Source organism: Phacochoerus africanus, chromosome 2 (genome assembly GCF_016906955.1).
Source record: "Phacochoerus africanus isolate WHEZ1 chromosome 2, ROS_Pafr_v1, whole genome shotgun sequence".
NCBI classification, from domain to species: domain Eukaryota; kingdom Metazoa; phylum Chordata; class Mammalia; order Artiodactyla; family Suidae; genus Phacochoerus; species Phacochoerus africanus.
This window is the reverse complement of record NC_062545.1, coordinates 267,609,650-267,627,364: the sequence shown is the minus strand read 5'-3', so window position 1 is coordinate 267,627,364 and position 17,715 is coordinate 267,609,650. Positions and strand designations below refer to the sequence as shown.

Sequence of the window (17,715 nt, the reverse complement as noted above, 5' to 3'; positions counted from 1 at the left end):
CTTCCACTAAAATGTGGTCTTCCTGCTTCTCTAACCAGCACCCCGTCCTCAGTGCAGAAAACTGGCACGACCACTTGGTCTCCTACCACCACTACCCACCTGGCTCCTTGTTCCCACAGGGACACCTGTCTCGGCTCTCAGCCCACAGAGTTGCGATCATTCTCAACCTGAATCTCAAGAGCACTAGGGGACCCCCGAGAGAGCAGCCCCGTCCCGGGTCACTTTAGGTCCGTGGGCCCAGGCTGCCTGGCTGTGGGCTCCATTCCCTGGCAAGACAGCGCTGCTGGGAGGAGGGTTTTCGAGTCCCTACACTCTGAACGCTGGCACCCGTGGGGCTGTTAAAGCCTAGAGCAGCCTAGCGCTGCTTGGCTCTTGCCTGCTTGGCTGGAAGCATGCCCTCCAGCCCGTGTGTGGTGCTCTGGAGCCCTGGGCCTGGCCTCTGTGGCGCTCCAGCTGCAGCCAGGCCCCTTGCTTGGCCCGCCCTGCTCTGGGGCAGCGGAGAGAACACGCGGCAGAGCTGGCTCACCACCTCCCGCTCGTGGCTGGCGCCTCAGCAACTTGCATCCAAAGGCTGGTTGCAGGGCATCCAGAGAGCAGGGCCAACAAGGAGGGGGCCGGAGGAAGAGGAAGCCCTGCTTCTCCTCCTGCTGCAGAGAAGGGGGCGAGGGGGTAAAGGACGCAGAGGCTCTGAGAGCCTCCCTCCTCTGGTGCTGGGTGTGAGAGGAGCACCAGCTAACAGAAAGCAAGTTTTCTAGAAGATGCACCTGACCGTGCCAACCACGCTTCCTCAAAGGTCCAGCAGAGCCCAGCTGGACCTCGGGTACTCTGCCTTTCTCCCCTTCAGCCGCCGCCCCTGAACATTCCCTCTCGCATCTCTGCCTCTGACTGCACCCTCACCTCCTGAAAGATGTCCTAAACCTCTGATGCACGTGTCAGGTCTCACCCCGGGCACTGCGGCACCGCTGTATTTCTGAGGCAGGAGTACTCACGAGGGCAGGCAGAGGCACCATCATCTTCTCTCACCCCACGGCCCAGGCACCTCAGCCGCTCAGCATCTGACGGATGCAGGGAGGCGCTGCCTGAGGCTCACACACACCCATCCGCCCACAGGGTGGTCTTCTCTGACTGCGGGGGCGGGGCGGGGGGGTGGAGAGCAAGAGCACATAATGATAAGACTGGTTTTTACAAGGCAATGCTGTTTGTACCAAAATATTTAATGAATATGCTGTTAAAATAAAACCAACAAAAGAAATAGTAATACAAGTTTACTGGTTTATATTTCAATTCATAAAGTTGACACACAGCAGCTATCTAGCACAATGTCCACGCACCTAGTTTTAGATGGGCTTACAGCGGTTTTGGTAACTGAACAAGAAAGACAGAAAGCAGTGGAGGGGATGGTCGGGGGTCAGGGGTCGTCGCTTGTTGCCTCCCTTATCACAGGGGCCCTTGGCAGGCGCTAATACAGCGACAGGAAACGGGATACGAAACAACCCAAGTGTCTTTATATACAAACCAGTGCCTCTTGGAACCACACTGCACGCAGAGAAGACGAGGAAATCGTCTGCGAGACAGCCTGTCAGCATATCACTATATAAATTAAAAGGCTAAAGTTTTTTTTTTTTGTTTGTTTTAAAAAAAAAAAAAGGTGCTAAACCCTCCATTTCATACTTCTAAAGTGAGAACTTGCAGCTCGTCTGAACAGTGAGGTTTGCACCCAGCCTCACCCCGGGGGGGCCTAGGTCTCCAGGCAGGGATGCAGGCCAGCAGGATGGGGCATCCTGCACACCCTCACGGTTACACGCGTGCACGCGCGCGCGCGCACACACCGCCCTCGGAGTCTTTCTCACTTGGATGACCTGTTGTGCAAAAACACTCGAAACCTTGAAGTGAGAGAGCTCTTCACAGCTCTCATGACAGCAGGTGCAGAGCAGAGCCTGACAAACCTTGAGTGAAATTAAGTGCCCAAATAACCACCTAATTAAGTTGTGGAGATCAGTCCTAGTCCGGGGTTTAAACACTGTCAACTGGGTGCTCATCGGGAAAAGATATTTATATATATATAATATATATACACACACCCACACACACACACGACACATTAAGCAAAATAAGATTTGTCCACATTATGATTAATCCAGTCGCACAGTCAGTCAAGTCACCAGCCCCAGCACTGTGGAGTCATTTGGCAGCTAACACTAAAAACAACAGGAACCATGAGAGTTGCATAGAATTGATCAGAAACAAATGAATAATGCCAAACCAAAACCTGTGTGCATCATAGAGTTTAACACGACGAGGTGGCTTCAACTACAACCATGAAACCCTCCTGTTTAAAACAAAGTGCTTCTGCATGTCTACCCAGAGGACCCCCTGCTGGCACCGAAGCAGATAAGGATTATTTGAGTTACTGATCCCCCCTTCCCCATATATATAATATGTATATTAAAAAAAAAAAAAGATTAAAGGTTTAGAAAAAAACCAGTAGCCTGAAGGATGCCCAAACTCTGAAAATGTCACCTCAGTCACTGAGCTGGGTGAGGAGCTGACCTAACTGGGACGAGCCCTGGGAGGTCACGTGGAGGAGTGACTTTCTCGAGTGTCCAGAGCGCCAGGGGAGCCGGCAGGCCCGTTAGTATCAGTAGTTAGGAGAGCCTCACGGCAGAGGCTGCCCGCTTCACGAGCTCTGGTCCAGTGACCTACCGACATGCTTCTATGGATCTGACTTAGGTACATTCTGGTCCTGGGACATGTCACAGAATCACACATCTGGCCAAAGAAGGCAACAAAAGGTGTCGTGTTTTCTGAAGGAGTCTGGAGGCAGCAGCTGCTCTCAGCAAGTCTCTTTCCCTTGAACGCCAGTTGCCGTCTTTATGGAGCTCAGTGTTCGGTTAAACCACGTCTTCTTGGCTGCCTGTACCTCGTTTAGGGCAAGGCCTAAATGGTGCTCCAAGTCCTGGAAGAGGAACGACACACGTGGGGATTCTGGTCTCCAACGCCAGGGACGGAACCTCCCCAGGGCTGAGCCAAGGCAAGAATTCAGTCTCTTTGATCCTGAGGAGCTTCTGGAAATCCCCTCAGTTCTCAAGCCGGCATCGAAAGATCTGGAGTAGGGAGTTCCCATCGTGGCGCAGCAGAAATGAATCAACTAGGAATAATCATGAGGTTGTGGGTTCAATCCCTGGCCTCGCTTAGTGCGTTAAGGACATGGCGTTGCCGTGAGCTGTGATGTAGGTCTCAGATGTGCCTCAGATCTGACGTGGCTGTGGCTGTGGCCGGCAGCTGTAGCTCCGATCGGACCCCTAGCCTGGGAACCTCCATATGCTGCGAGGGTGCGGCCCTACAAAGCAAATAAATAAATAAATAAATAAATAAAGATCTGGAGTGCCTAAAGCTCTGGGATCTTTTCTGGTTAGGACCTCATTTCTTGCTGGTCTGTATGAAAGCCACCTCCTGAGTGTCTCCTCTCTGTCCCCCCACTGCATACCAGGAGACTGAGCAAGCACTCTAGCTAAGGATGCGTCATTAGTTTTCAGCAAGAGCAAACTTTCAAGTCTAGACTCCCTAGAAGGCACCTGAGATGCTTCACAGTCTGGGCCCCCAGACCCAGTACCAGCTCAGCACCCACCTCCACCCCTCACCACGCAGGCCCTCTCCTCCCTCTGTGCTGAACATGCCATGCCCTCCACCAGCAAAGCACACTGTTTGTTCTCTCTGCAGCTCCACTTCCTGTTCATTCTCTGACCACAGCTCAGATATACCACCCTTGGTGAGGCCCTTCCCAACTGTTCTGGAGAGTCACACAAGCCATGTCGTAGCTCTGCAGCCTTGGCACCTGCAGCAGGGCCTGGGCAAAGAGCAGATGCTCAGTGAACGTGTGTGGTGCAGAAAGCCAGGTCTTGAGCTTTGGTCTTGAACTCAGTTCCTTCCACAGACAGTGCTTAGCGCCTACCTTGTGCTCAGTATCAGTGTTCATGGACCTGGCCATGCAGTATGACAACGACCAAAATAGGCCCCAATTTCTTCATCAGGAAGGGAAGCTCAGATTGATTAGGTAATATGCCCAAAGTCGCAAAGCTGGTTAAGTGACGGGAGCTGGGACCCAAAACCTCGCATCTGAGAAGCCCTAAAATACTGTGCCGAGCCCTTTCGGGGCATTATCTTATTTAGTCCTCAAAGCAAACTGTCAGAGAGGAGTCCTCCTCACCGCTACTTGCAGATGTGGAACGCAGAGTATAAAGAAGTTACTAACTAGCCCAAGGTCAAAGAGCTTGTTGGGGCAGCTATGATTTCAAACCATGTGTTCTCTGCTCCACCTGAATGATTCCAAGCTTGATGGCTAATTCTCATTATGAGAAAGTCCAACCCTTAGGACAGGCTAGTACTAATTTAACGTCCACTGGTAAATAGCAAGTAATGGGCTCCTTCCCATGAGGATTACAGCTGAAATTTCAACGGGAAGAAACCACTAACCCTAAAGATGATTTCGGGGGCCTGTAGCCCACGCAAGTCTGCACCAGGGGCAGGGGCTGGGCCGGGAGCAGAGGCCACGGCTGTTACCTGGATCTTGCACTCGGCTTCCACCAGCTGCAGCTTGGTTTGTGCCAGTTCCAGTTCCATCTCTCTCAGCTGGTTCTTGAGTGTTTCCTTCTCCTCATCTGTGTCCTCATCTAAGACTTCCTTGGCCGAGCTGATGCCCTTTATGCGTCCTTCTTTGTTGAAAAATTCCCGGCAGCGCTCACAGTCATCTACTTTTTGCTAAAATTGAATGTCAGAGGTGAAGAGACAAAGAAGATGTGATGGTCTGAGCATCTTTCTGGGGAGCCAAGAGGCGGGCTTCTCAGGTAAGCACTATGGATTTTGAAAAACTACATTCTCTTTGAAAAGTCACCTGCTGTAATATACCCAAAACAATACAAATAATAGTGTTGTGTCCTGATCCAGTGATATCACTTCTAAGAACCTTGGGTAAAAAAATGAAAAAGCAGTGACTAGATAAAGATTTCTGCACAAGTATTTCCACTTCAAAATTAGAGACATAAAAAAAAAGGGGGTGGGGAGATAAACTATCCACCTACAGGGAGAAATCAAATAGAATGTGCTGGGTTTATATGAAAAAGTATACAGCATCAAAAAAGTTCTTTTTAATTTAAAAAGGTTTTCAGGTATTTTTCTTTTCTTTCGTTTTTTTTTTTTTTTTTTTTTTTTTTTTTTTTTTTTTGCTTTTAAGGGCAACACCCGTGGTGTATGGAGGTTCCCAGGCTAGGGGTCCAATTGGAGCTACAGCTGCCAGCCTACACCACAGCTCACAGCAACATCAGATCCTTAACCTACTGAGCGAGGCCAGGGATCAAACCCACAACCTCATGGTTCCTAGTTGAATTCGGTTCCATTGCACCACAATGGAAACCCTTGAGACATTTTTCACAACATGGGAAAATGTTTAAGTGCAGGGTGAACTAGGACACAAAAATGTATTTAAAGCATAGTTACAAATATGTACATTTCATGAAATGCAATGCCAATGACTAAGAAACATCATTTCAGGTTCCTCTACAAAATATTCTGCCAAATAAACTACAAAAAGGCATCAGTTATTAAATAAGTCCCAATTTCAGATGTAAATGTGGAAAAAAAAAAGCAAATCTTAGAATGAGTGGAATTTTGTATGTTAAAGGAAGTACAGAACAAAGAAGTTCTGTACTTCTTGTAGTGCAGTGAGTTAAGGATCCAGCATCGTCACTGTAGCAGCTTGAGTTGCTGCTATAGTGCAGGTTCATTCACTGGCCTGGCCTGGGAACTTTTACAACACAGACACAACCAAGAAAAAAAGAAAGAAAGAAAGAAAGAAAGAAGACTGAAAGAATAGACAACAGACAACAAAGTGTTAATAGTGATGGCATCTGCGGGGTAATAGGATCATAAAGGTTCATTTCCTCCTATTTTCCAAAATTTTCTGCAATGAACATTATTATTAGTTTTAGAATCAGAAATTTTATTTGAAAAATAGGTACTGCTTATATCAAAACCCCATGGTAATAGCAAATCAAAATCTGAACTGATACACAAATAAGAAAAAGCAATACAAACACAACGCTAAAGATAGTCATCAAACCACAAGAGAAGAGAAAAAAGATGGGAAGAAAAAAGGCTAATATCAAAAAGCCAAAACAATGAGCAAAATGGCAATAGGAACGAACATATGAATAATTACCTTTAATGTAAATGGACTAAGTGCTCCAACCAAAGACAAAGACTCACTGAATGGATATAAAAACAAGACCAATATATATACCATCTACAAGAGATGCACTTCAGTTCTAAGGACACATGCAAAATGAAAGTGAGAGGATGGAAGAAGATATTCCATGCAAACGGGAATCAAAAGAAAGCTGGAGTAGCAATACTCATATCTGACAAAATAGGCTTTAAAGACTGTTACAAGAGACAAAGTCATTATGTAATGACCAAAAGATCAATGCAAGATACAACAAATTGTAAATGTATGTGCACTCAACACACTTCAATATATAAGGCAACTGCCAACAGCCACAAAAGGAGAAATTGGTAGTAACATAATAATAGCAGGGGACTTTAACACTGCACTCAGAGCAGTGAACAGAATATCCAGACAGAAAATCAACAAGGAAACACAGGCCTTAAATGATGCATCAGACCAGAGAGATTTAACAGATGTAAAGAACATTCCATCCAAAAGCAGCAGCATACACATTCTTCTCAAGGACACATGGAACATTCTCTAAGATCACATCTGGGCCACAAATCAAGATTTGATACATTTAAGAAAACTGAAATCATATCAAGCATCTTTTTTGACCACAGCACTATGTAAGACTAGAAATCAATGACATGAGAAAAAAAAAAAAACTACAGGCATTCCCATTGTGGCTCAGCAATAACAAACCCAGCCAGTATTGATGAAAACTTGAGTTCAATCTCTAGCTTTGCTCTGTGAGTTGAGGATCTGGCATTGCCGTGAGCTGCAGTGAAGGTCACAGAAGTGGCTTGAATCTGGCATTGCTGTGGCTGAGGTGTAGGCTGGCAGCTATAGCTCTGACTCAACCCCTAGCCTGGGAACTTCCATATGCCACAGGTGCACCTTAAACACACACACCCCCTACAAAAGACAAAGCAAGTTGAGAGAATATGCTACTAAACAACCAATGGATCACTGAAGAAATAAAAGGGGACATTTAAAAATATAAAAGAATACGTAGAGACAAATGACAGTGAAGACACAATGATCCAAAACCTACGGGATGCAGCAAAAGCAGTTCTAAGAGGGAAGTTTATAGGAATACGCGCCTACCTCAGGTAACAGAAGAAATCTCAAATGAACAACCTAAACTTACACCTAAAGCAGTTAGAGAAAGAACAACAAACAAAACCCAAAGTGAGTAGAAGGAAAGAAATCATAAAGATCAGAAATAAATGAAATAGGGAGTTCCCGTCGTGGCGCAGTTGTTAACAAATCCGACTAGGAACCATGAGGTTGCGGGTTCAGTCCCTGCCCTTGCTCAGTGGGTCAAGGTTCTGGCGTTGCCGTGGGCTGTGGTGTAGGTCACAGATGTGGCTCGGATCCTGCGTTGCTGTGGCTCTGGCGTAGGCTGGCAGCTACAGCTCCGATTCGACCCCTAGCCCGGGGAACCTCCATATGCCGCAGGTGCGGCCCAAGAAATGGCAAAAAGACAAAAAAATCAATAAATAAAATAAAATAAAAAAAGAAAAAGAAATAAATGAAATAGAATCAAAGAAAACGATAAACCTCTAGCCAGACTCATGAAGGAAAAAAAGGGAGAGGGCTCAACTCGATAAAATGAGAAATGAAAAGGAGAAGTTACAATGGACATCACACAAGTACAAAGGAGCCTAAGAGACTATTGCAAGCACCTATATGCCAATAAAATGAACAAGAGATGAAAGAGACAAATTCTTAGAAAGGTACGATCTCCTAAGACTGAATCAGGAAGAAATAGAAAAGATGAATGGACCATTCACAAGTGCTGAAATTGAAACTGTGATTAAACAAATTCCAACAAACAAAAGTCCAGTCCTGGATGGCGTCAAAGGTGAATTCTATCAAACATTTAGAGAAGAGTTAACACCTATCTTTCTGAAATTCTTCCAAAAAATTGCAGAGGAAGGAACACCCCTAAACTCTTTCTATGAAGCCACATCAACTTGATACCCAACCCAGACAAAGGTACCACACTCAAAAAAAAGAAAATTATAGGTCAATATCACTAATGAGCAAAAATCTTCAACAAAATACTAGCAAACTGAATCTAACAATACATTTAAAGGACCACACACCATGATCAAGTGGGACTTATCCCAGGGATACAAGGATTTTACAATATCCCCAAATCAATCAGTGTGATACACCATATCAACAAACTGAAGAATAAAAATCGTATGATCCTTTCAACAGATTCAGAAAAAGCTCTTGACAAAATCCAACACCCATTTCTGATTCAAAACCCTCCAGAAAGTTGGCATAGAGGGACCCGACCTCAACATAATAAAGCCACATGGCAAACCCACAGCTAGCATCACTCGCCATGGTGAAAGGCTTAAAGAATTCCTGCTAAAATTAGGAACAAGACAAGGACGTCAACTCTCACCACTTTTCTTCAACATAGGTTTGGAAGTCCTAGCCACAGTAATCAGAGAAGAAAGAGAATTAAAAAGATCCAGACTGGAAAAGAAGTAAAACTATCTCTGTATGCAGATGAAATGATACTATACATAGAAATTCCTAAAGATGGCACCAGAAAATGATTAGAGCTCATTAACAAATTAGGTAAAGTTAGAAGACACAAAATTAATACACAGAAATCAACTGCATTTCTATACACTAACAATAAAGGATCAGAAAGATAAATTAGGGAAACCATCCCATTTACCATCACGTCAAAGATAATAAAATACCTAGGAATAAACATACTTAAAGAGACAAAAGATCTGTATTCTGAAAACTGTAAGACACTGCTGGAAGAAATCAAAGATGACGCAAACAGATGGGAAGATACACGATGCTCTTGGATTGAAAGAATCAATATCGTCAAAATGACTATATGAGGCAATCTACAGATTCAATGGAATCTCTAACAATTACCAATGGCATTTTTCACCGAAGTAGAACAAAAAATTTTTAAATTTGTATAAAACACAAAAGACCCCGAATAGCTAAAGCAATCCTTAGAAAGAATCAGCCTTCCTGACTTTAGATGATACTACAAAAAAGCTAGTCATCAAAACAGTATGGTACTGGCACAAAAATAGAAATGGAGCTCAATGGGACAAGCACAGAAATAAACCTTCACACCCATGTTCAACTAATCTATGATAAAGGAGGCAAGAATATACAATGAGGGAAAGAGCCTCTTCAATAAGTGATGCTGGGAATACTAGACACATAAAGAGTGAAATTAGAACTCTAACACCACACACACAAATAAATTCAGAATGGACTAAAGACCTAGATCTAAGACCAGGTACTATAAAAAACTCTTAGAAGAAAACACAACCAAAACACTCTGACATTAAACGCAGCAATATTTTCTCAGCTCCACCTCCTAGAGTAATGAGAATAAAAACAAAAATAAACAGATAAGACCTAATTAAAATTAAAAAGTTTTTGCACAGCAAAAGAAATCATAAAGCAAACAAAAAGACAACCCACAGGATGGGAGAAAACACTGGCAAATGATGCAACTGACAAGGGATTAATCTCCAAAATATACGAACAACTCATGTAGCTCAGTATCCAAACAACCAATCCAATCAAAAAATGGGCAGAAGAACTAGACATTTCTCCAAAGAAAACAGATGGTCAAAAAAAAAAAAATGAAAAGATGCTCAAACATTGCTAATTATTAGAGAAATGCAAATCAAAACCACCATGAGGTACCACCTAACACCAGCTAGAGTGGCCATCAAAAAGTCTACAAACAATAAATGCTGGAGAGGGTGTGGAGGAAAGGGAATCCTCAACTGTTGGTGGGCATGTAAATTAGTAAAACCAGTATGAAAAACAGCATGAAGGCTCCTCAAAAAACTAAAAATAGAACTGTCACATGATCCAGCAATCCCACTCCTGGGCATCTATCTGGAGGAAACCTTAATTCGAAAAGATACACGTAGGACTACTGTTCACTGCAGGACTATTTACAATAGCAACCTAAATGTCTGTCGACAGAAGAATGGATAAGGATGTGGTACATATATACAGTGGACTATTTACCACCCAGCCATAAAAAGAATGAAATAATGCCATTTAGAGCAAGATGGATGGAAACAGAGATTATCATATAAGTGAGGTCAGGCGGTGAAAGACAACCATCATTTGACATCGCGTGTATGTGGGATCTACAAAGAGGATACAGATGGACTTATTTGCAGAAGAGAAACAGACACACAGACTTTGAAAACAATGTCATTTTGCTCCAAATAAAATGCTGTTTGGTGGAAACATGGCCATGAATTTTCCCACATTGCTGTCCACCAAGATGCAAATGCTAATAAGTAAAGTATCTTTCAGTAAATTACTCAACTAAGTAAAATCCGACAAATACTCTGATACAGGGAGCTTAAAGAAAGAAAGCACCAAGTTACAAAAGCCCTCAGACTGGCAACAAAACATTAAAAATTCAGGTTCTCACTGTATTTGGGTCCATTATAGAAGAAGGAATTGAGCTCAGAGGGGAGTGTCCCCGTGCTTCGGGACACCATGGGGAGTGAGAAAATCACCAGAGGGTCCTGACTTTGCATCCCCAACCTCCAGCAAAACATGTCACCTGCAGGACTCCTCCACCTCAGTGTGGCACTGCTGTAATCATGGACAACGTTCGAAAGGCTTTGGGCTCTTGTGTTTTTTGTTTTTTTTTTTTTACAGTCAAGTTATCCAGAGGAGGGCATTATACAAATTAATAAGGAAAGGAGACATTTGTATTCTGAGCTCTAAAGCCAGGGCACTTCTGGTCTCATCTGTGTCCTTCCCAGAGGAAAGAAGCCTAGTATTAGTTGTTAGCAGTTGAGCCAGGCCCTGAAAGGCACCTTATCAGGTACTCATCAGCTTCTCTCAATTTTGAAATCAAAGCAGAACACCCCCTTCCCAAATCTTGTGCTATACAGTCACAAAATGTACTAAAGTGGCATCAAAGATCTCTTTGATAAAGGAAGACTTACCCGAATTTTCTCAATTTCCACTTTATTAGCAGCTTGCTGTTTCTCCAATCTTTCACTCAACTGAGAACAAATCTGAGGAAACAAACATAACATAAAATGACAATCTCTTTACAGTGTCATAATCTGTATAATCTGGGCTCAGGGTGAATTCTTTAGTGGAAGCTGGACTACGATGAGCGCAATTAGGACAGTACCAAGGGGGAGGTGGTATGGTGACAGGTGAGCAGAGGCTCCTCCAGCTCTGCCACCTCTGCATCTATCGGCACCGGCTCGGGACTATCAGCGCTGCACTCGATGGCCAGCGTTTACAACACCGCCAGACTCACGAGCCAGCAGGAGATCCCAGGACAGGAAGGAACAAGATCAATTCAGTTGCGTTCGCAACAGTGCCACCAGCCAGGGAGAGAAGTGGTTCTAGATCTCAGCGCCATGAACAGAAGGCCTCATTCTGAGTCTGAAAAGCTCCCCAGAACACAACACAGGTGGTTTTCGTTCAATAAGTGCCCACTTATGTGCTGGGAACTATGCCAGGTGCTCCACAAGCACAGTCTCACGGGCTCGTCACAACAGCCCTTGGTGAGAACGCTGATTTCCCTGACTTTACAGTCGAGAGACAGTGAGTTAACTTGTCCAGGGAGGTGAAGGGACCTGGTGGTGATGTGGCCGAGTGGGGACGCATGTGGGTGTGAAAGCACATCTCATGCAGGCAAGTGGGGTCCAGATAACATGGTCCGATCCCAGGGGCATGAACCCACCTGCTTGTAGTCACCGATGATAGAACTGTTTTTTTTAATCTCAGATTCTGCCTTGTCGAGTTCCCGACGACACATTTCTTTTAACTGCATACATTAAGAAAAGCAAAAGTGAAAGTGTTAGGGGAAACATCCAGGAAGCTCTGGTACTACCTGCTTGGTGCCTGACGGAGGTAATTCCCCACCTTCCTCTCCCAGTCTCAGCGGTGCTAACCCCATTCCTGATGCAAACATCAAACCCTGTTTCAGACTGGGGCCTTGCCTGAAGCTCCTCCGTGCCAAGGCCACCCACCCTGGGAACCTGAGCTGAGGAGGTAACACAAATAAACGCAGAGGAAGGGCTAAGGAGAGGACTGCTGCTCCTTCAGTGCCTCACGGATTATGCGGAAAGGGAAAGTCACCTCTCACCCCAGGCAGTGTGACTGAGAGGCCAGGCGATGGTAAGGAGAGCCAGCCTGCTCCAGGGCGCTCCTGTGGCTGCATGTCTGGGCTGCTGGGGGCTGTGGAGAGCTGGTTCAGGACAAGCCCTTCGGAATCTGCTCCACAGGGAGACGTCAGTGGGCAGGCAGGGGAGGACCCAGACATTATGTGATGTCTGCTTTCCTTTTGCAGAAATGCTAACTCTCTTCTTTTCGTCACACTGACCCAAAGGAATTTCTCCTGCTGCAATGAAGGGTGAACTCTGCCCCACTGCCTCCTTCCACATTTTAATTATGACGAATCATTATGCTTTACACAGTAAATAAAAAAGGCCTTTGGAGAGAAACTGAAGCCAGCTGTGTCTGGTTGTCCAGTACCCACAGGAAGCCACTGGCTGAACTCCCAGCTCTCCATCACTCGCAAGACACAGAGGCACGTGGGGGAAAGCTCCCTTACCTGGGCAGACTCTTCTTCTAGCCTTCTCTTCTCTTCTTCTGCATCAATTAACTTTTGTTTGGTCATAAGTAGCTCCTTATTCAGTGCATCTGCCTTTTCCTCAGCCTGAAACATTTAAGAGATGCTGTCACAAAACTGGAAGGGCTCTCGATTACCCAGCACAACCCAAGAGGGGATGTGACGTGCCCGGGGTCACGCTGAGACCACCCTCATGCGGAAGTGCCTGTCCAGGTTCCACTCCCGAGGTAGTGCAGGGCAGTGGTTAGGAGCTTGCCTTTGGCATCAGACAGTCTGGGCTTGACTGCCATTGCTCCCTGACAAGTCAGTGAGAACCTCTCTGAGCTCAGGATCTCCGTCTGTGAGATGCGGCATGGAGAAGACCTGGCACCATGCCGATCATACGGTAAATACTCGAAAGAAGGTAGATGTCATTATCATTAATAGGAACAATAAATTCTGGCTTTACTTCTCCACACTCTCAGTGTTTCCTCTATTTCATCACACAAGCTCTGGATTTTGCTCTCACTGTCACCTGACAGCGGAAGGCACCCTCTTCCTGGCACTCTCCTACCGTCCGAGACGGCCATCCTCCACCCCAGTCTTCTTCTGTAGCATGCAAGGGTCTGGCGGGCAGATCTTCAGATCCAAGCGGAAAGGATGCCCCTGTACCTGACCAACAGAGTCCCTGACACTGGCGAGTCCACGGATAACCGCAGAACGAGCAAGGCTAGTGTGCTGGGGCAGTCGAGTCTGGTTACCGAGCACTAGGTACAGAGGGTCTTTGGCATCCCTCTGATGAGGGATGGGGGTCTCCCTGAAAGAGCAGCGTTTCTGACATCGCCTGGCTACAGCGGTTCAGCTCAGCCCCTGTGCTTTCTACCACACCACTTCCTCTGACCTCTCTTCTTGGGGAGGAAAAGGTTCCAGAGGGCTGGGGCCTTAAATGGAGAACCGAGAACGGCATGACACGCAAATTCAAAAGGCCATAAATTACTGGCAAGTTGCACCTGCCTGCTATTAAATGGGATCTGGAGTTAAGGCCTGTCCTTTCTGAAGAGTGGCTTTTCACCTACTCTAGCTCAAACCCAAGAAACAATCAAAAGGGAAATGAGAATCAAACAGCAGAGAAAATAACTAGTGAGAAGAGTAACGTCCTGTTAAAGATTTTGTTTTACTTTAATCAACAGAACATGCTGTTATCGTTGCCTTCTCCCCCCTAAACCCGGTTAACACCTTCTGAGCAGAACTTTGGAGCCTGCAGTTACACGTTTATATCCTCTCCATTACTCATCATCACTCTTGTGGTAAATAAGACTGATTCCACGAAGTACAGGACAGCCAGGTCACGAACTGGGTCTTCTAACTCGAAGCCTTCCTTGCCCATCCTGACGCCCCACTTGAGAACAGTAAGCCCAGCATTCCTGCCATCACTCTCAACACTGTGCCAATGGGAAGGTGCACAGGGGCTGCTGCTCTGACCCAACGAGGGTCCTCTCATGGCACCATACTCGCTGCAGTCACCCTACCTACACAAGCACACGAGGAGAGAACATCTGGTGGGAAACATAAATCCAGACTTCCAATTCTGGTCATGAGGGACTAACCAGGACCAGACTTACCCTTCTACAGTGAACACACAACTGGGCAAAACATATAAAACTCTTGTTTTCTGACGCTGAAAACAATAAATGCAGAACTGTAGTTCCTGGGAGAAAGGAAACGAGCAAGGAAGTCCTACTACCACTCTAGGTTTCTGCCTTGAGGTACACTCTGGACCAGGAGGAGAGCAAGAGGTTCCAAACAGCGTGCCTCAAGGGTTAAGGAGGTAAAGTTCAGGGGACAGAGATGCTGAGGTGGCTGGAAGGTGGTGTGGATGGGGGGGGGGGGCGCAGAGCTCTGGAGACAAGCGAACTCCAGAACCACTGATAAGGCACTAGAGAAGATAAAATGAAACCATGAAAATACCCAATTAAACCAAAGAACGCAGAAGAGGGGGGAAAAAAGAAAAAACCAAATACAGTAAACAGACAGTAACAAGGACCTAAGTCCATGTAAATCATTACATTAAATGTAACTGGTTGCAACATTCCAATTAAAAGGAAATTATCAGATAATGGAAAAAGCTAGATCCAACTATATGCTGGACAAAAGCAATTTTATTTTATTTTTTGTCTTTTTGCTATTTCTTGGGCCACTCCCGTGGCATATGGAGGTTCCCAGGCTAGGGGTTGAATCGGAGCTATAGCCACTGGCCTACACCAGAGCCACAGTAATGCGGGATCCGAGCCACGTCTGCAACCTACACCACAGCTTACAGCAACGCCGGATGGTTAACCCACTGAGCAAGGGCAGGGACCGAACCCGCAACCTCATGGTTCCTAGTCGGATTTGTTAACCACTGCGCCACGACGGGAACTCCGACGAAAGCAATTTTAAATATAAAGACACAGATACGTTAAAAGTAAAAGAATAGAAAAGGATATACCATGCAATACCATAAAAGTTGGAATGGCTATATTAGCAGACGAAGTAGATTTCAGGACAAAGTAGATTTCAAAACAGAGAGTATTACCAGAGACAAAGAGGGACCCTCCATAACAATAAAAGTCACTCCATTAAGAAGGCAGTAAATTTGGAATGTATTCATAAATTCAAACTATAGGAAACAAAAACAAACATAACTGAAAGAAGAAACAGATTAAGTGCACAATTAGAGTTACAGACTTCCTCCCGCTATCTCTGTAAGTGACAGAACAGTAGAGACCAAAGCATTATGTCTATGGAAGATTTAAACAATCAACTTGACTGAAGTGACATTTATAGAACACTCTACCTACAACAAGAGAACACACGTATTTTCCAAGTGCATGTGGCACATTCACCCAAATAGACCATATGGAAAGCCCTAAAATAAGCATATGTCTTAAAAAGCATTAAAATCAGAAAATATGTACTCTGGTGACAACCAAATTAAATCAGAAGTCAGCAATAGAAAAACTTCTGGGACAAATCCCTAATATTTAAAAATCAACACTCTACTAATTAACTCAGAGATCAAAGAAGAAATCACAAGAGCTGAATGAAAATGAAAACACATCAGAATGTGTGAGATGCAGCTGAAATAGTGCTTCAGGGAGATTTATAACATTAAATGCTTATTTTAGAAAAGAAAGGTCCAAAATAAATGATCAAGCTGCTGCTTTAAGGTAGAAAAAGAGCAAATTAAACCAAAGGAAAAGTAGAAGGAGATAATAAAAAGCAGAAATCGATTAAACAAAGGAAAAAAAATAAATGAAACCAAAAGCTGGATTTTAAAGAAATCAACACAACTGATAAACATCTAGGTTAGATTAAGAAAAAAGGGAAAAGACATAAATCACCCATATCAGGAATGAAAGAAGATTTTAACAGATCCTATAAACATTAAAAGAATTAGGAAATAACAACTTTATGCCAATACATTTGACAACTAAGATGAAATGGATAAATTACTTGAAAGACAAATTATAAAAGTATACACATGAAGAATTAGAAAATTTGAATAGTTCCATATCTGAAAATAAACTGAATTTATAATTAAATAATTTCCTGCTAAGAAAACTCCAGACCCACATGGTTTCACTAGGGAATTAAAGGTTACCCAAGGAACAGTCTTACACAAGGTCCTTTAAAAAACACAGGACGGTATACGTCTTAGTTCATTTTAGAAGGCCAGCATTACGCTGATACCAAAACTCTTAAAGAAACTCCAGACAAATATTCCTGGGGAACACAAAAATCTTTAATACAAATAAAAATCTTTAAAAAAAAAAATAAAGGATACCTCAAGTTTCCTAGGACTGCAAAGTTTGTGTACATGAAAAAATCAATTGACTTCACTTTATTAACAGAATCAGGAGACATAGCAAATAATCACCTCAAGAGATGCAGGAAGAGCATTTGACCAAATTCGGCACCCATACATGACAACAAATAGGAAGAAAGGAGAACTTTCTCCACCTGATCTATAAAAACCTGCAGCTAACATCTGGAACAAGGCAATGAGGTTCACTTTCCCCATCCAACTTGTTCCAAAGACCCTAGTCGGTGCAGGAAAGCAAAGGTAAAAAGGCAGAACAACTTGAAAGAGAGTAAAACTGTCTTTATTCAGAAATGAAATGACCATGTATGTGGAAAACCCTAAAAAATAAACAAGGGAGTTCCCGTCGTGGCGCAGTGGTTAACAAATCCGACTAGGAACCATGAGGTTGTGGGTTCGATCCCTGGCCTTGCTCAGTGGGTTAAGGATCCAGCATTGCCGTGACCTGTGGTGTAGGATCCCGCATTGCTGTGGCTCTGGCGTAGGCTGGCAGCAACAGCTCCGATTATACCCCTAGCCCGGGAACCTCCATATGCTGAGGGAGCGGCCCTAGAAAAGGCAAAAAGAGAAAAAAACCACACCAAACCAAAACCAAAACAAAAACAGTACTAGAATCGTAAGTGAATTTAGCAACGTCACAGGATCCAAGATTATGTAATCAATTCTATTTCTAGAGACTAGCAATAAATGACTGGAAAATGAAATTAAGAAAACGATACCTTTGATAACAATAAAAAATGTGCAAGGCTTGTAAACTTTAAACTAAAACAAACAAACAAACAACAACCAAAAAATAATGTTGAAATTGAAATTGAAAAAGACCTAAGTAAATGAAAATTATAACATAGTTGTGGAATGGAAGGGTCAACTCTTGTTCAAATGGTAATAATCCCAAAACTGATTTACAGATTCAATACAACCCCACTCAAATCTCAGAAGGCTTTTCTTTCTGGAAGTTGACAAACTGATTAAAGTGTATATATAGAAAAGCAAATGACTTAGAACAGCCAAACTTAT

General features: G+C 44.1%; 1 protein-coding gene across 3 annotated transcripts in view; it reads right to left on the bottom strand.

Annotated features, from left to right (window-relative positions):
• Positions 1-1,252: 1,252 nt before the first annotated feature.
• Positions 1,253-17,715, bottom strand: part of RABGAP1 (RAB GTPase activating protein 1) — a 176,067-nt gene continuing 159,604 nt past the window's right edge. For all 3 annotated transcript variants that reach the window (XM_047768348.1, XM_047768349.1, XM_047768350.1), the window contains 5 exons: positions 12,840-12,944; positions 11,967-12,050; positions 11,212-11,283; positions 4,561-4,758; positions 1,253-2,956 (listed from right to left, as the gene is read on the bottom strand). In XM_047768348.1, the coding sequence (XP_047624304.1) occupies positions 2,834-2,956; positions 4,561-4,758; positions 11,212-11,283; positions 11,967-12,050; positions 12,840-12,944 (582 nt within the window). In that variant the 3' untranslated portion in view covers positions 1,253-2,833. The remainder of the gene's footprint in view (positions 2,957-4,560; positions 4,759-11,211; positions 11,284-11,966; positions 12,051-12,839; positions 12,945-17,715) is intronic.